General features: G+C 45.1%; 2 protein-coding genes and 1 long non-coding RNA gene across 4 annotated transcripts in view; 1 reads left to right on the top strand and 2 right to left on the bottom strand.

Moving 5' to 3' along the window:
* LOC135505082 (rho GTPase-activating protein 22-like) overlaps nt 1-5,871 on the bottom strand; it is a 37,463-nt gene extending 31,592 nt beyond the window's left edge. For both annotated transcript variants that reach the window (XR_010450214.1, XM_064924155.1), the window contains exons 1-2: nt 5,664-5,871; nt 638-837 (exon numbers count right to left, since the gene is read on the bottom strand). Coding sequence is in view for 1 of the 2 variants with exons in the window: in XM_064924155.1 (XP_064780227.1) it covers nt 638-837; nt 5,664-5,706 (243 nt within the window). In the remaining variant the exon portion in view is untranslated. The remainder of the gene's footprint in view (nt 1-637; nt 838-5,663) is intronic.
* LOC135505084 (uncharacterized) overlaps nt 1-19,214 on the top strand; it is a 30,306-nt gene that overhangs the window by 7,262 nt on the left and 3,830 nt on the right. The window lies entirely within an intron of this gene.
* On the bottom strand, nt 10,202-12,379 carry LOC135503756 (leucine-rich repeat-containing protein 18-like). Its single transcript, XM_064921896.1, has 2 exons — nt 12,138-12,379; nt 10,202-11,534 (listed from the first exon to the last, which is right to left on the bottom strand). Exon 2 carries the CDS (start codon nt 11,528-11,530, stop codon nt 10,763-10,765), a length of 768 nt encoding a protein of 255 aa, XP_064777968.1. The 5' UTR covers nt 11,531-11,534; nt 12,138-12,379; the 3' UTR covers nt 10,202-10,762.

The raw sequence follows: 19,214 nt of genomic DNA, 5'->3' as shown, positions 1-19,214 counted from the left end.
GGAGTAAACTCTCTGGCTCTAACACCAATCCATTCCTTAATGACCTGCTCTGCATGATGAGAAATGGCTATAGATCGCTTTTGTGCAAATGTCCTTCCTCCAATTATAATTTCCTTTCATCTCAGTGTGAGACCTTGATGTGTCATGTGCCTATGCAGTGCCCTGCTCCGATTCCTATTGATTAGATGGGGGGAAAGCGTCCAGATCGACACTCGCACACATCCTGAATACTGCACAGGGAGGTGTGTGTGTAGAGAAATCAGTTCTGGCTGGATGACTATGGACAACCTGTGATTAAAAAGTGTCAACCAACAGATGTCATGACTCATGACCAACACTGAGTGACGGTATTAAAATGATGTTTTATCCTGATTTTCCTCCTAGGCAGGGCATGATGACAATGTAATCCATCCAGGCTAGGTCATGGTATAGAAAGATCTTTATTTTCTGTTGGCCATTTGACCTGTGTGTCTAAGGAATGGATGGAAAAACCACAGCAGACATGCAAAGTATTTGTGGAGAGGATCTGAACCTGCGACGTTGGCTTTATAGTAAGGTCCCACATTCAACCAAATAAAGGATGTCAGCTAACCTCTGTAAGAACGTGAAGAAGAGCTTAGGTGTGAACGTTCAGTACCTGTGGCTTGGTCTCCTCCTCCTCTTTGTAGAAGAAAAGCTGGTCGGAGCGCAGGACAAACCATCTCAGCTGCCAGTTCTTCATGATGCTCCTCTGTTTCTTCAGCCAGCCAGCTTTCAGAGCCCCCTCCTGGAGACTGGGGGAGGACGGGCGGATTGGGCCCCGGGACACATCTCCCATCACCATGCTCTTGGACCGGGCTGGAGAGTGGAGATACACATACAAACATGAATACAAATACACATTTAAGCAGCAGGGAGACAGGCACATACACACAGTGTGTGTGCGCTCCAGGGTTGCCATGGTGAGGCACATACCACACACACCATGTCCTGCCCTGGAGCTGAGGCTGAGGCCCCCCTTCCTCCCGGTGGCTGGAGACCCACTCGGCACAGGGAAAAATGAGAGGCCTCAGGTGATATAAGTGATTAATGTAAAGCCCCTGGTAGAGAGTTATTGTCAGTTCTGGCAGACCAATAGAACCAGGAACCTGTTTGAACTGAGATAACAAGGCCTCCTGGGATTGTCTCTGGGTTTTAGTGTAATGTGAGCTCAGTCAAGGACCGTTTCAGATGCAGTTCATGTCAGGAGGCTCTGGAGTCACGTGCTGTCCCTCATCCTGTATCAGTTTCAATCTGTTCTATATTCAACGCAATTGATGAAATGAGCTACATTAAAAATGACAGGAATCACTCAATATTACTCAATATTTTTCTCAGAGAGAAGATGGTGCTGAGAGACATGGCAGTTCTGCTTCTAGCACCTAAGCAGCTTTGCAGTATTTGTCTTTTTTTGGTGTTATTTCTATTAAACTCAAATACAAGCATTTTGCTATAACATCTGCTAAATATGTGTATGTGACCAATAAAACTTGATTTGAATACAGTACAGCCTGTGCAGACAGTAACATCTGGTGATTACTAGTGGGAAACAGCATGCTTTGATCATGCCATTTCCCCAAATCAACTAAACCCTGAATACAGCTTCTAGAGACAATCCTGAGAGAATAACCACTCAGCAACACATCTCACGGAGCCAAACAGCAGCAAGGCAAACAAGACAAAACTATTTGATTATCATGTATAATTTATAAGAATCAATCCAGCATCCTGTGTGACACACTCAGGATCAATGCCCAGATGGCTTGGAGGCGGAAGGGGGGATGAAAATCAATGTTTGTTCTGTTATTTCTCTCTTATTCTCCTTCTGCTTCTTCTTCTTCTTGCTATATGGGATGGGGGGCCAGGAGTTTCTCACATGGTCAAAGAAAACTCCTGACCTTAAGGATGGGGAATGCTATGGTATAGATGCAGACACCCCGAAGAGACACTTCCCGACATATCCCCGGGCACCACCAACCATGTTTCATTGGAATGAACTGATAGTTCAAACGGTCCATTCATTTACAGTCATTGTGTACTATACTCTGTGGTTGTGGGCTTGGCTGTGGCACAACATAGCATGGCCACTATAGCCTGGTCATCACTCCACCCTCTACTCCTACCTCCAACGTTGCCTGGCTCCATTCCTAATCGGTTAAACTCACAAGAGGAACAGGGGCCGTATATCACATGAACCATCTCTCTCTTTCTGTCTACAACCATCCCTCTCTGCCTCCGTCAACGTGTCTGGCTGCACTGCTGGCCCCACTCAGCCCTGTGTTCTACCCTGGAAGCCTTATTAGAGTAAGTGCATACTGTACACTCAAGAGTCCTGCAGGGACTATAAGCATGTTTAGTAGAGTGTTGTTTGAGGTCTTCTGTTTGAATTGGTTTATTGAGAGAATTAATATGAATTGGTTTATTGTGAGAATTAATTTGAATTGGTTTATTGTGAGATACAATGGGCTCTAGTAAATCTGTTCAATGCTGAAGCGTTACAGATTCCGAGCAAGAAATGTTAAGGTCATTTCCGATTGAGCTGGCATATGCAGAGTTTACCGTGAATACAGTCTCCGCCGAAGTGGGAACATTGCCTTTAAATTTCAATCATTCTGTAAAGCGAAACTTCTGCGATGCGGATTGAATAGAACCCAATATCGAAGAATTATCGAACAAGAGCAATATTGTCTTAATTGGAACTATTAGGAGAAGGTCTTTCACTACTGTAGTCATTATTCTGTCATTCTGGACAGATGTATTTCATCAGTGGTGTTTCAGGACACAGTGGCGTTGTGGGTTTTCTATATGGACATTTGGGGGAAACCTCATGAGTTTTGTTTTCCAGTTTCCACACTGTCTTTTCAAATTTGTCTCCACAGGAATAAACCAACTGGGTCCAAGAGGACTGAAGGAATGATTTGTAAATGTTGCCATAGTAATGTAATGTACTGTAGTTCGCACCAGCTGTTGCAATCCGTGGGCGCTTTGGAATACACTGCCCAATTATCTGAGTCAGTGTGTGTGTGTGTGTGTGTGTGTGTGTGTGTGTGTGTGTGTGTGTGTGTGTGTGTGTGTGTGTGTGTGTGTGTGTGTGTGTGTGTGTGTGTGTGTTTGTAGGCCAAACGCTACACTGAGCCAGTTTGGACATTTCTCCTCACAGTGATTCATACCTTCCATAGGGTTGACATGGGTGTAGCTACAATGTGGTCTCACTCAATCTGTAACATTGGGACTGTGGTTCAAAGTGAACATTTTCACAAAATACTAGCAATTCATTGAGTGTGCGTTCATACTAGGTCTTTTCATGTTTAAAGTTAAGCAAATGGATGATTCACTCTCCCAGTAGCCCTGGGATTCAAACCCACACATGCTATCCCCTCCATATGATCTATAGTTCTCTTCAATGAACAAGTAGTAGATTGGTGGTCCACCATCTTGATTCTATGTATCATGTACCCCCTGACCCCAGAGAATAGTCTGCCAAGGATGTTTATCATGAGTCATTTACATTGTGTGTGAGCTTCAATAATACCATCAATCAATGAGCTAATGTCTAAAAGCGCCAGCGAATATGTGCTCTGTATAATCTGTTTATTTAGCATGTTTCAATGTGCTGCTACTAGCGTATGCTATATATGTCTAACCCATAGTAATTACACATTGTATGATTTAATCCATAGCAGAGCCATGTATTTGGAGAGTTGAGACATGCATTTACATGACACCACAGCATTCTATGGCAGCCATGTTGGCTTCCTATTAACATTACATGAGGAATATCATGTCTAGAATGAGCGTTATGATGCATTTACATGACACCACAACATTCTATGGCAGCCATGTTGTCTCCCCATTAACATTACATGAGGAATATCATGTCTAGAATGAGCGTTATGATGCATTTACATGACACCACAACATTCTATGGCAGCCATGTTGGCTTCATATTAACATTACATGAGGAATATCATGTCTAGAATGAGCGTTATGATGCATTTACATGACACCACAACATTCTATGGCAGCCATGTTGTCTCCCCATTAACATTACATGAGGAATATCATGTCTAGAATGAGCGTTTTGATGCATTTACATGACACTACAACATTCTATGGCAGCCATGTTGTCTCCCCATTAACATTACATGAGGAATATCATGTTTAGAATGAGCGTTATGATGCATTTACATGACACTACAACATTCTATGGCAGCCATGTTGTCTCCCCATTAACATTACATGAGGAATATCATGTCTAGAATGAGCGTTATGATGCATTTACATGACACTACAACATTCTATGGCAGCCATGTTGTCTCCCCATTAACATTACATGAGGAATATCATGTCTAGAATGAGCATTATGATGCAGCCACGTTAGCTAAATACATGGCTCTGATCCATAGTAATGGCATAGACTAAATGTGTCCGTTTTCCTGTTGATCTCATACCTACCTTACAGTGTGATGTTTCAACGTGGGTGAAAACTCAACCCAGAGATAGTCATCATGACCCTAGACAATTTTGACTGCATGATTGCATTGCACACACGCGTACTATAGCCTATGATATCCAGTCGCTATTTTTAATGCACTTTTGAGCTGTGTATTCATCATCACACGGTATAGATGTATGTGTCTCCTCTCCACATCGAAGAATAGCTATCCATTAACCCGTCACAATGGGTAGACTTATTAGCCACAAGACAAATTACCTGGCTCTTTTTCTCCAAGCATGGAATCCATTTTGAGAAATTCTATTTCGTGAATCTGGTTGCTGTGTGATTTATGATGCCTGGGAAGGGGCTGGTAGAGTTACAGGTGCATCATTTCCACTGACTCCTCTGCGGTGGATGAATGTATTAACCCATTGAGAATTAGTGGAGTGTTTGCGTTGCCGGAGAAACTGTGGCAGGCTCCACTCGGATTGGGGGTGGGTGGGGTGGGGGTGGGGGGGTGTACTTATCTATGCTGTGTGTGTGGGTGTACTACTGTGCCTGTAGCTTAGCTGTCAGTACTGTCCATGATGTGTAATATAGTACAGTAGTGGGATCTCTCATTCCAAAAAAACATGGTGAGGGAGAAGAAGGAAACAGCTGCGATGTGGGCTGCGATGTGGGCTATTTAATGAGGTTTCCATGGACCAGGAAATAGATTTCCAGGAATTGAAATCGAATTTCTTCATGTGTTTTGTTGAATGAATAAAAGGAAGCAATCACATTCCAATTACAACATCTATGCAGAGAATGTGTGTATCTTAGAACCACAAAGCTAATTGAATCTATTTAATTAATCCATTTCGTTTCTCGTACACTCTCAATCTTACTTTAGAGAGAATAACAGAACAAAGATAACAAAGTGACCTATCCCTATATCTAGTGATATTCACCTTTCACATTCACTATTTAAACACACCTGCATCATTTTGACGTTCACCATTCAATGTATCAAAAGCAGCAATTGACAGACAAGCATCAGATCAGCATTATCAAGATGAAACAGGAGATGATGATGTCATTGACAGCATCGTAGTAGAACGACCTGTGTGTACCGCCCATATGCTCCATTCAGATATGTAGTGGTAGTAGTACTAGTATGGTTAGGTAGTAGTGGTAGAGAAAAATACAACGCGCTCGGCTCTCTCACCTCTCCTGGTCTGTCTAATCTTGGGACTCAGCATAGCTGTCATCGCAGGAATACCACACTGGGCATGTTCATCCGTCAGTCCGTCCGGCACCCCACCCCTCTTGCTCTCTATCACTCTTTCTCAACACACCATCCTCTCCTCTGTCCTGCCTCTCCTGTCTTCTCTCCTCTCTACCACTGACGTTCTGCAGTAGGCAACAGCAGCAGCAGCAACAGCAGGCTAGGGGGCTGAGGCTGAGGGGGAGGGATTCCTCCTCCTCGCACACGCTCAGTGGCCTCCACCCATCCCGACTGCATTATTCATCGCCAGGGTGACCACGGTGGTAGGGAGGGTGGAGGGAGGGGGATCTCATCCCACTCTTACTACACCACACTGACAGGTAAATGCCTGTGTGTGATCAGAATGTCCTTCCAAGCGCAGGCTTCACTGAGGCTGAAACACACGAGGAGTAGAGCTGCTGTCTTCCCTCTCTCGTCCTCTCACTCTTCCTCTCGCTGGCTGGCAGCTACCATCTTAATTGGCTACAGCTGTGTGCTTCCCTGTTTTTCACAGATGTTCTGTCATTTTCTCACTTTCTCTCTTCTTCTCCCTCTGTGTTCTTCCTTTTCTTTCTCGAGTCTCTGCCTCTATCATCTCTAGAGCTCTATATATTATCTCTCCCTGCCTCTCATCTCTAGATCTCTGTATATGATCTCTCTATGCCTCTCACGTCTCTAGATCTCTGTATATTATCTCTCTCTGCCTCTTGTCTCTAGATCTCTGTATATTATCTCTGCCTTTGTCATCTCTAGATCTCTGTATATTATCTCTCTCTGCTTCTCTCATCTCTAGATCTCTATCTCGCTCTGCCTCACATATTTTGATCTCTGTATATTATCTCTCTCTGCCTCTCTCATCTCCAGATCTCTGAATATTGTCTCTCTCCCTCCATCCCTCCCTCTCTCTCCCTTATTTCCGCATTTCTCTAAGAATATGTCCCTCAGTCAGGCAGCAGCAGCCCAGATATCCTTCACTTCTTCTCTTCATCCTCCTCCTCCTCTTCTCCCCCTCTTCATGCTCCTCTTCCCGTATGGAGGATAATAGCTTTAAATCCTCCATTGCAATTGAATCAGCACTGCCCTGTAGACCACAGATGCTCTTATTACAGAACCCAGAGGGGGGAGGGCAACACACACCCTAGCACAAGCCCAAAATGAGACAGCAATAAAAACCTCACCACCATGGATAGCGTATAGGACTATGGTTAGGGTTGGGCTGGGCACTGCTGTTTTTGTTCAGTCATAACCACTGGGCTGCTCATGAAATATGGGCTCCTATGTCTATTTCAGAGGTGCATCACATGTTGTATTGTTGTTTAGTGGTTTAAGATGGATTGTTTGAAATGGGAAATATCATGGCTTAGCACTAGCTGTGTGAAAACCTGCTAACAATGCTGTACAGTAATTAAGCAATAAGGCCTTAGGGAGTGTGGTATATTGGCCATATACCACAAACCCTGAGGTGCCTTAATGCTATTATAAACTGGCTACCAATGTAATTAGAGCAGTAAAAATATGTTTTTTCATACCTGTGGTATACTGTCTGATATACCACTGCTGTCAACCAATCAGAATTCAGGGCTAGAACCACCCAGTTTATAATACACATGTAGCCTTCTTGTGTCAATGCATGTCCTTGTACTGAATTGGAATATGCTGACTGGCGCTACTGCTGTCTACAAATGGGAATCCAGAGCTTTGCTCTCAAGTTAAATATTCATCAGAGGAGGCTGGTGGGAGGAGCTATAGGAGGATTGGCTCACTGGAATGGCTGGGATGGAATAAATGGAAGGGTATCAAACACATCAAACATATGGAAACCACATGTTTGACCTGTTCCATTCATTCCATTCCAGCCATACAATGAGCCTGTCCTCCTATAGCTCCCCCCACCAGCCTCCTCTGATATGAATAGTTTTTACCTAAGTACATTTTGATAATGGATACGTGTGGTAGTTGTTGTGAGATTGTCTTGGCTGTCTGTTAAAGGTGTGATGATTTAGAATGACTTATTGATTTGCAGTGTGTTCAAGAATCAGCCATCCATTCTTATGGGGGTGTTTGGCAGTGACTGTATTGACAGATAGCTTTGCAGATCTACACCGTTTGTTTCTACAGTGAGGATTTTTTTAATGGTTGACACTGTGCCAAACATAGTATTCATTATATTCAATGTAGCGTTAGTCGGAATGCTGGGGATTTACACTTCATTAAATATCTGGCATCTAAAGAAATGAATGGGTCGTTTCCAAACAGGTATAGACTAAATTACTTCACAGATTGTTGTTATACTGACAATTATTTAGGATGCGATGAATGGAAATCTGGGTCACATCTGGGGTGGGCCCTTACTGTAATGAATGATGCAATTGAATTTGAAAATGAAAACCTATAACCACTGTTTGGGCTATTCCAGTGCCAGTCATTCTTTAATCTTCTTCTAAATATTTAATACTATATACTCAGTTATACCAGATACAGACATCTGTGGTAATAATTTGATGTGGGAGGTGGACTCCAACCACGCTGAGTTCATTCTACAGTCATAATTGACCAGTGAAAAATCCAATTGGGGCTTATTAGTTCAAACCTGTAACGTCTGTAGAGACAAAGTTGATTCCCATGTGCCCCTGCAGCCCCCGTTCTCCCCGACACAATGCCTAAACCCCCATTACCCTGTCACTGGCAATTAGCAAGGGCCATCATTTCATCTGCTAATGGATGTGATGGGGAACATTCTGACAGCAGAGTATGCACTGGCTGCCACGTATGTCTGAATGATGAGTGTTAAAGTCCATCACACACACACACACACACACACACACACACACACACACACACACACACACACACACACACACACACACACACACACACACACACACACACACACACACACACACACACACGGCTTCTGCTCCACTGCATTCTGCCAGCCTGACTGACGGAGTGAGTGTGTGCATGTGTGTGTGTCTGTGTGTACTGGTGCATTGATTTCCTATAGCGCTGACACAGTGGTGAGCAGTGTGTAAAGCAAAGCATGTTAGACTGCTCACCTGTGACAAGGCTGCATGGACAGAACACAGAAAGGAGGATCTTATAAGATACCGCCTCTTAACATTGATAGTGACCAGATCTTATAATGGTCAGATCAATACTGTGTAGTTTCTGTTGGCTAACTAGTTAATCTATCGATTTAGCGTCTTTATCTTCTTGTTGACTCAGCACTTCTCCGGTCAGCATCAGCCCCAGGCAGCCGTATGGTAAATACGGTGTAATGTTGGAGATGGTGATGACCTTGTGTCTCAAGGGTTTATTAAAATGGAAGATAGGTAATAGCAAGGCTGTTCCACTGAGGTGTGTGCACAGACCTTATCAAGCCGTCACTGTTGGTGCAGAAATGTGTTGGCAGTCTTTGCCAGCCTGGTCCCAGATCAGTTTGTGCTTTTGCCTACTTCACTGTCATTGTCAAGCCAAACATAAAGTACCAGTCCAAAGACTGGACACACCTACTCATTCAAGGGTTTTTCTTAATTTTTTTACTATTTTCTACAATGTAATAGTGAAGGCATCAAAACTATGAAATAACACAAATGGAATCATGTCGGGAAAAAAAGTGTTTAACAAAACAAAATATATTCTAGATTTTAGATTCTTCAAGGTAGCCTTTGCCTTGATGACAGCTTTACACACTCTTGGCATTCTCTCAACCAGCTTTACCTGGAATGCTTTTCCAACAATCTTGAAGGAGTTCCCACGACTGTTGGAACCAAAAATCTCAAATTTGGACTCATCAGACCAAAGGACAGATTTCCACTGGTTTACTGTCTATTTCTTGTGTTTCTTGGCCCATGCAAGTCTCTTCTTCTAGTTGGTGTCCTTTAGTAGTTGTTTCTTTGTAGCAATTCAACCATGAAGCCCTGATTCTTGCAGTCTCCTCTGAACAGTTGATGTTGAGATGTGTCTGTTACTTGAACTCTGTGAAGCATTTATTTGGGCTGCAATTTCTGAGGCTGGTAACTCTAATGAACGTATCCTCTGCAGCACAAGGTAACTCTGGGTCTTCCTTTCCTGTGGTGGTCCTCACGAGAGCCAGTTTCATCATAGAGCTTGATGGTTTTTGCAACTGCACTTGAAGAAGTTCTTGAAATGTTCCATATTGACTGACCTCCATCTCTTAAAGTAATGATAGGCTGTCATTTCTCTTTGCTTATTTGAGTTGTCCTTGCCATAAAATGGACTTAGCTATTTTCTGTATACCACCAAAACCTTTGACTGGTAATGTATATTTTTTTTCCTAGGTTTCCAATTGTCTGATTCATCCCCCCTCCTCTCCCCTGTAACTATTCTCCAGGTTGTTGATGAAAATGAGAATGTGTTCTCAGTCAACTTACCTGGTAAAATACAAAATAAAAACTATGTCTGGGATGTTGTTGTCTTGGGCCTAGTGTGATTCCTTACTGGAACAGAGGAGACAGATAATCAGATAAAGAATGAGAATGAAATCATATTTATTAACAGAAACATGTGAAATGATTTAGAATACACCAAATGAGAATACTGTATAGTGAAGCTAAGGCAGGTTTTCTTCTAGTAGTTTGTTGAAGAACATTACAGTAGTTCAAACTCTAGAGGGTAGTAGAGTAGAACACTTATAAAAAGCTGTGGTTACGGATGTATGACTAACCTCTGTAATGTTTTTGTCTACCAGAATTACTGATATGCTTAATATACATTGTTTGTAATAAGCAGCTATTGCAATGGAGCACCTGGACTGTTCTCATACTAAATAATCTGTCCTTGGTGACCTTTTGATGATCATGGAGGACCTGGTTCCTGGTTCTGTCTTGGTGGAATTGAGCTTCCCGGGAAGTAACTTTTTTTGTAGCAGGTTAGGAGAACTTACGCAGCAGATTAGGATAAATAATGTATCGGGTTAGGAGTATTAGGTTAAGGTTAGGAAAAGGGTTAGGGTTAGCTTAGAGGCTATCCTAACCTGCCATGAAAAGTCACTTCCGGTCATAGCTGTACTCCATCTAGTCACAATCCTGGTTCCTCAATCACCTCCAGGTGGCCTGGTCCTCCTGCGCCACCGAGTTGGGTGTGATCAGGCCGGCGAAGATGGACCTCCCATGAGCAGGGGCTCTGCTTAGCCTGCTGTCCAACCTCTGCCTGGCGTCTTTGACCTTCTTGAGGCAGGAGGCACACAGGCAGCTCTCCCTCACCAGGTACAGACATTCTACCCTCTGGATGGGGTCTATGCCTTTGTCATCCCCCGAGGGGATTGGGTTACACTTCAGGTTGATGCTCTCAAGGTGGGGCAGGTTGCGGAGGCACTCGGGCACCCGGGTCAGGTGGTTGTTGAACAGACCCAGGTGGCGCAGCTCCTTGAGGGCTGCAATGGAGGATGGGATGCTTTCAAGGAGGTTCATGCCCAGGTTGAGGCTCCTCAGCTTCTGCAGGAGGCCGATCTCGTTGGGGAGTCCTATACTGCTCAGTAGGTTGTTACACAGGTTGAGGCTGTATAGGTTCTGGAGGTGCCCGATAGCTTCCGGAACGTGGTCCAGCTGGTTGCTGTGGAGATCCAGCCAGCGGAGGTTGACGAACTTGTCGATGGAGTCAGGGATCTTCTTGAGCATGTTGCGGCTCAGGTCCAGCTCATCCACATCACACAGCTTCAGGATGCACTTGGGAAAGCTGGCGATCTCCATGTTGCTGAGGTCCAGCCGACGTTTGCCGTCCACGGTCAGCTTCAGTGCCAGCTTTGCCATCTTCAGGGTGATCTTCCGGCCTTTGGGCTCTTTTGACTGCTTGTTGCCCTTGGCCATAGTGCTTGAATAAATAAAGGAGGTGCAACTTGTTATGAGTTTAGTGTTTAACAAGTTGGATTAAAGGTGGTTTCCTTGGTTAAGCTTTAACCTGTTCCATCAATATGTTATTCAGTTTTCTATGGTCCTAACTACTTCAAGGAACGTAACAAAGCTGTTCATTTCTCCTTTACACATGAAGTAGACAGTAGAACAATGGAATTACTAGTAGAACCAGAACTTGATGTAATAGATATTGTCATAATCCCTTGTATCCATGGCAATAGACTTGTCTCAATGTAACTAAGCTCATCACATTACAGCTAAGGACATGACACAGCCGGCTGTTTGCCACTGTAGCAGAGAATGAACATGCACGTTGACCACAACAACTCTCAATCCCACCTTTCAGTAGAATAAAAGAGTGAATAGTCATTGATTTGACTATATAGCTTGTCTTTAAATGAACAATTATAAATAAGTTTCACCGATTCTCACATTCCCCCTATTTAACCTAACCTCTTACAACACTGACATCAACACTAGAATCAACTATATGACTTTTAATCAAGTTTCACTTGTTCTGAACTTATAGAATAGAAGAAAAATATGATATTTTGTTTCTTACCAGCATTGGAGTCAGTCCACCACCCCCAGATCAGTGCAGAGCCAGAGAGGGTGCAATCTCCAGAGCGAAGACACAGGAATACTCTCCCAAGCTACGGCCGTGTTTGTCAAGGATCATTCCATCTCCCTGGCTGTGAATTATACATAAGAGCCACCGAGAGCCATGTAAATAAAAACCAGGAAGTGCATTGCTCCGACGTTTTTAAGTGGACGCAGCTGAGGCCCTGTGTTTAACTGTCAGCCTGGTCTGGGTACACTGTGAGTGCTGCAAGCTTTGTCACGTTTTTCTTTGTAACCAAGCAACTGAATTTGGTTTATAACTAGGTCTGAGGCCTACAGGGAAAGAGCTAGTGTACTGTTGTTGCTGTTAATACCTTACTGTATACATTCTGTACACAGTTAGCATACAGTTGAAACTCAGAAGAAATAAGCACAAATAAGCATGTCATGTTGAGACATAAATGGTGGAAAATCTTAGACTATTTTCGTGTTATATTCTCATATTTCTTAAGTCATTTACTGCTACATTTACTTCCATGTACATATAAGTACCTAAGTGGGCCCTCATCCTACAGGAATAGAAAAGCAAAAACAACATGTTTTCTTTTACTTGGAGATAAAGAGATTGAGCCCTAAGAGAGTAATGTAATTCAACTTAAAGACATCAAGACGCAGTCAAAAGTCGGGCATATAAATGAACTTGTCCCCTTCAATCTGGTCCCCTTCCCATGTTTGTAAATAGCATAGACTATGACCCACATCTCAGACTTCGCCCAATCAGTGTTATGAAATCTGTCACATGGTTCATAACATACCTTAAAGCCACACACATACCTTATAGTGACATTACTCAACCCTGTCAACAAGTGTATTTTTAGCCAGATGGGTATTTCATAACACATTCAAGATACACTAATCTCAGTCAGTATCATTTAGCACCAATAGATGGCACCGTGATGGAAAATAAATGATGGAAAATAAATGAATGTTACCTTGATCCAAAACTTCAGCAGCACAGATTCGTGTAGAATTCTTACCATTCCATGATTTGGTATTCTACTGAGAATGGTTCTAAGAATGGAACAGGTATTTATGATGTCACTCACTGCTGTAAATCGATACATTCTAAATCTATGGTCAGTCTTATTTGCATGTATATGAAATATTTGGAGGTCATTGTTGATAGAAATGTAATCTGAAGGATTTTTTAATAAAAAATGTTATGAAAAGTAATAACGTCTCTGGTGCTTGTAAATACTTAAACTGAATCTGGTGTCAATAAAATGTAAGGGTATAGTTTACCCTCGTCAGTTAGACAGTACCAACTTCGCTTCAGTGCCTGAATTTAACATAGACCATATGCAAATGTATGCATGTCATGAAGACAGACAGACGTACTGACCTACTTAATTGAGCGAGGCCCACTGCACCTTGTGAACCTTTGAATAGGCTGGATAGATTACGCTTGATGATCTGCAGAGAGAGAGAGAGAGAGAGAGAGAGAAATGGTGTTCCAAAAAAGGGCCAGTTGCCAGGATCATGAATACAAATTGCAAAAATACCCTCTGTGTACAATGTAAAATACCAAATAATGCATACAGAGCAGAATTAGGGCAATACCCACTAATTATCAAAATCCCGAAAAGAGACGTTAAATTCTACAACCACCGAAAAGGAAGTGATTCCCAAACCTTCCATAACAAAGCCATTACCTACAGAGAGATGAACATGGAGAAGAGCCTCCTAAGCAAGCTGGTCCTGGGGCTCTGTTCACAAATACAAACTCACCCCACAGAGCCCCAGGACAGCAACACAATTAGACCCAACCAAATTAGGAGAAAACAAAAAGATAATCACTTGACACATTGGAAAGAATTTACAAAAAAAACAGAGCAAACTAGAATGCTATTTGGCCCTAAACAGAGAGTACACAGTGGCAGAAAACCTGACCACTGTGACTGACCCAACATTAAGGAAATCTTTGACTATGTACTGTGTGCATAGCCTTGCTATTGAGAAAGGCCGCCGAAGGCAGACCTGGCTCTCAAGAGAAGACAGGCTATGTGCACATTGCCCACAAAATGAGGTGGAAACGAAGCTGCACTTCCTAACCTCCTGCCAAATGTGTGACCATATTAGAGACACATATTTCCCTCAGATTACACAGACCCACAAAGAATGTGAAAATATTCTCCCATATCTATTGGGTGAAATACCACAGTGTGCAATCACAGCAGCAAGATTTGTGACCTTTTGCCATTAGAAAAGAGCAACCAGTGAAGAACTAACACCATTGTAAATAAAAACCTATATTTGTTTATTTATTTTCACTTTTGTAATTGAACAATTTTCACATCATTACAACACTGTATATAGATTTAATTAGCTAGAAAGATGTGTCGGCATCGAGTAATTGTCTCTGGCCCCCTCCCAGTTAGGGGGAGTGATGAGCTCTACAGCAGAGTCTCACAACTCAATCGCTGGTTGAAAACTGTTTTCTGCCCCTCCCAAAATATAGAATTTGTAGATAATTGGCCCTCTTTCTGGGACTCACACACAAACAGGACCAAGCCTGACCTGCTGAGGAGTGACGGACTCCATCCTAGCTGGAGGGGTGCTCTCATCTTATCTACCAACATAGACAGGGCTCTAACTCCCCTAGCTCCACAATGAAATAGGTTGCAGGCCAGACAGCAGGCTGTTAGTCACCCTGGCAGCATAGTGGAGTCTGCCACTAGCACAGTCAGTGTAGTCAGCTCAGCTATCCCCATTGAGACCATGTCTGTGCCTCGACCTAGGTTGGGCAAAATTAAACATGGCGGTGTTCGCCTTAGCCATCTCACTAGGATAAAGACCTCCTCCATTTCTGTCATTATTGAAACAGATCATGATACCTCACATCTCAAAATAGGGCTACTTAATGTTAGATCCCTTACTTCAAAGGCAATTATAGTCAATGAACTAATCACTGATCATAATCTTGATGTGATTGGCCTGACTGAAACATGGCTAAGCCTGGTGAATTTACTGTGTTAGAGGCCTCACCTCCTGGCTACACTAGTGACCATATCCCCCGTGCATCCCGCAAAGGCGGAGGTGTTGCTAACATTTACGATAGCAAATTTCAATTTACAATAAATAAATAAATAAAATAAAATAAAATGACCTTTTCGTCTTTTGAACTTCTAGTCATGAAATCTATGCGGCCGACTCAATCACTTTTTATAGCTACTGTTTACAGGCCTCCTGGGCCATATACAGTGTTCCTCATTGAGTTCCCTGAATTCCTATCGGACCTTGTAGTCATAGCAGATAATATTCTAATCATAAGCCATTTTTGGTGACTTTAATATTCACATGGAAAAGTCCACAGACCCACTCCAAAAGGCTTTCGGAGGCATCATCGACTCAGTGGGTTTTGTCCAAAATGTCTCTGGACCTACTCACTGTCACAGTCATACTCTGGACCTAGTTTTGTCCCATGGAATAAATGTTGTGGATCTTAATGTTTTTCCTCATAATCCTGGACTATCGGACCATCATTTTATTACGTTTGCAATCACAACAAATAATCTGCTCAGACCCCAACCAAGGAGCATCAAAAGTCGTGCTATAAATTCACAGACAACACAAAGATTCCTTGATGTCCTTCCAGAATCCCTCTGTCTACCCAAGGACGTCAGAGGACAAAAATCACCTGCCTCTGATTGAGAACCACTCTAGGCAACCGTAGACTTACCTAGAGTGCGGCTCTAACCACAATCCCATAAATACAAACAACCCCAGACAAAACAAACCACATAAATCCCCATGTCACACCCTGGCCTGACCAAAATAATAACGAAAACACAGAATACTAAGGCCAGGGCGTGACAGTACCCCCCCCAAAGGAGCGGACTCCCGGACGCCACCTAAATCCATAGGGGAGGGTCTGGGTGGGCGTCTGTCCACGGTGGCGGCTCTGGCGCTGGACGTGGACCCTTTTCCAACATAGTCTCTGTCCACCTCCTTCGCGTCCCTTGATTGGCGACCCTTGCCGCCGACCCAGGCCTACTAAGCCCAACAAAGGGCCCACATGGACTGTGGGGTGCCTCATGACTGAGGAAGTTCAGGACCGAGGGGTAGCTCGGGACCGAGGGTAGCTCAGGACCGAGAGGAAGCTCGGGACGGAGAGGAAGCTCAGGCAGGTTGATGGATCTGGCAGATCCTGGCTGACTGGCGGATCCTGGCTGAATGGCGGATCCTGGCAGACTGGCGGATCCTGGCTGACTGACGGCTCTGGTAGATCCTGGCTGACTGGCAGTTCCGGCAGATCCTGGCTGACTGGCGGATCCTGGCTGAATGGAGGATCCTGGCTGACTGGCGGCTCGGGCGGATCCTGGCTGACTGGCGGCTCCTGGCAGACTGGCGGCACTGGCGGCTCCTGGCAGACTGGCGGCACTGGCGGCTCCTGGCAGACTGGCGGCACTGGCGACTCCTGGCAGACTTGCGGCACTGGCGGCTCCTGGCAGACTAGCGGCACTGGCGGCTCCTAGCAGACTGGCGGCACTGGCGGCTCCTGGCAGACTGGCGGCACTGGCGGCTCCTTGCAGACTGGCGGCACTAGCGGCGCTGGGCAGACTGGCGACACTGGCGGCGCTGGGCAGACTGGCGGCACTGGCGGCGCTGGGCAGACGGGTGGCTCAGGCGGTGCTGGGCAGACTGGCGATTCTGATGGCGCTGGGCAGACGGGTAGCTCAGACGGCGCTGGGCAGATGGGTAGCTCAGGCGGCGCTGGGCAGACGGGTAGCTCAGGCGGCGCTGGGCAGACGGATAGCTCAGGCGGCGCAGGGCAGACGGGAAGCTCCGGCAACGCTGAAGAGGAAGGCTCTGGCAGCGCTGGACTGAGGAGCTCTGGCGCCTCTGGAATGAGGGGCTCTGGCGCCTCTGGAATGAGGGGCTCTGGCGCCTCTGGAATGAGGGTCTCTGGTGCCTCTGGAATGAGGGGCTCTGGCGCCTCTGGAATGAGGGGCTCTGGCGCCTCTGGACTGAGGGGTGGGAGCTCTGGCAGCGCCGGACAGGCGGGAGACTCTGGCTGCGCTGGAGAGGAGGTAGGCTCTGACAGCGTGGACAGACGAACAGCTCAGATGGCGCTGGGCAGACGGACAACTCTGACAGCGCCGGACAGGCGGGAGACTCCGGCAATGCTGGAGAGGAGGAAGGCTCTGGCAGCGCTGGACAGAGAAGCTCTGGCGCCTCTGGACTGAGTGTCGCTGGCGACCTCTGGACTGAGGGGCTCTGGCGCCTATTTTTCTGGACTGAGGGGCTCTGGCGCCTCTGGACTGAGGGGCTCTGGCGTCCTCTGGACTGAGGGGCTCTGGCGCCTCTGGACTGAGGGGCTCTGGCGCCTATCTGGACTGAGGCGCCAAACTATCAGAGCTTCAAAAATTTTCTGTCCAGCGCTGAAGACAAACAAGTATACAAAAGCCTTCCTCCTCTGAGGGGCTCTGCATCAAGGCTCTGCATCTGTTCTTGTGCTCCTAGACCTTAGTTCTGCTTTTGATACCATCGATCACCACATTCTTTTGGAGAGATTGGAACCCCAAATTTGTCTACACGGACAAGTTCTGGCCTTTGTCTCTGTGAATGGTTTGTCCTCTGACAAATCAACTGTAAATTTCGGTGTTCCTCAAGGTTCCGTTTTAGAACCACTATTTTTTTCACTATATATTTTACCTCTTGGGGATGTCATTCGAGAACATAATGTTAACTTTCACTGCTATGCGGATGACACACAGCTGTACATTTCAATGAAACATGGTGAAGCCCCAAAATTGCCCTCGCTAGAAGCCTGTGTTACAGACATAAGTAAGTGGATGGCTGCAAACTTTCTACTTTTAAACCCGGACAAAACAGAGATGCTTGTTCTCGGTCCCAAGAAACAAAGAGATCTTCTGTTGAATCTGACAATTAATCTTAATGGTTGTGCAGTCGTCTCAAATAAAACTGTGAAGGACCTTGGCGTTACTCTGGACCCTGACCTCTCTTTTGATGAACATATCAAGACTGTTTCAAGGACATCTTTTTTCCATCTACGTAACATTGCAAAAATCAGAAACTTTCTGTCCAAAAATGATGCAGAAAAATGAATCCATGCTCTTGTTACTTCTAGGTTAGACTACTGCAATGCTCTATTTTCCGGCTACCTGGATAAAGCACTAAATAAACGTCAGTTAGTGCTAAATACGGCTGCTAGAATCCTGACAAGAACCAAAAAAGTTGATCATATTACTCCAGTGCTAGCCTCCCTACACTGGCTTCCTGTCAAGGCAAAGGCTGATTTCAAGGTTTTACTGCTAACCTACAAAGCATTTCATGGGCTTGCTCCTACCTATCTCTCTGATTTGGTCCGGCCGCACATACCTACACGTACGCTACGGTCACAAGACGCAGGCCTCCTAATTGTCCCTAGAATTTCTAAGCAAACAGCTGGAGGCAGGGCTTTCTCCTATAGAGCTCCATTTTTATGGAATGGTCTGCCTACCCATGTGAGAGACGCAAACTCGGTCTCAACCTTTAAGTCAGGAGTGTGAAGGTGAACAGAAAGGCTCTGGAGCAACAAACCGCCCTTGCTGTCTCTGCCTGGCCAGTTCCCTTCTTTCCACTGGGATTCTCTGCCTCTAACCCTATTACAGGGGCTGAGTCACTGGCTTACTGGTGCTCTTTCATGCCGTCCCTAGGAGGGGTAAGTCACTTGAGTGGGTTGAGTCACTGATGTGATCGTCCTGTCTGGGTTGGCACCCCCCTTTGGGTTGTGCTGTGGCGGAGACATTTGTGGGCTATACTCGGCCTTGTCTCAGGATGGTAAGTTGGTGGTTGAAGATATCCCTCTAGTGGTGTGGGGGCTGTGCTTTGGCAAAGTGGGTGGGGTTATATCCTTCCTGTTTGGCCCTGTCCGGGGGTATCATTGGATGGGGCCACAGTGTCTCCTGACCCCTCCTGTCTCAGCCTCCAGTATTTATGCTGCAGTAGTTTGTGTCGGGGGGCTAGGGTTAGTTTGTTATATCTGGAGTACTTCTCCTGTCCTATCCGGTGTCCT

The sequence above is a fragment of the Oncorhynchus masou genome, chromosome 18, assembly GCF_036934945.1.
Source record: "Oncorhynchus masou masou isolate Uvic2021 chromosome 18, UVic_Omas_1.1, whole genome shotgun sequence".
In the NCBI taxonomy this organism is placed as follows: domain Eukaryota; kingdom Metazoa; phylum Chordata; class Actinopteri; order Salmoniformes; family Salmonidae; genus Oncorhynchus; species Oncorhynchus masou.
This window is presented reverse-complemented; position numbering and strand designations above follow the sequence as displayed.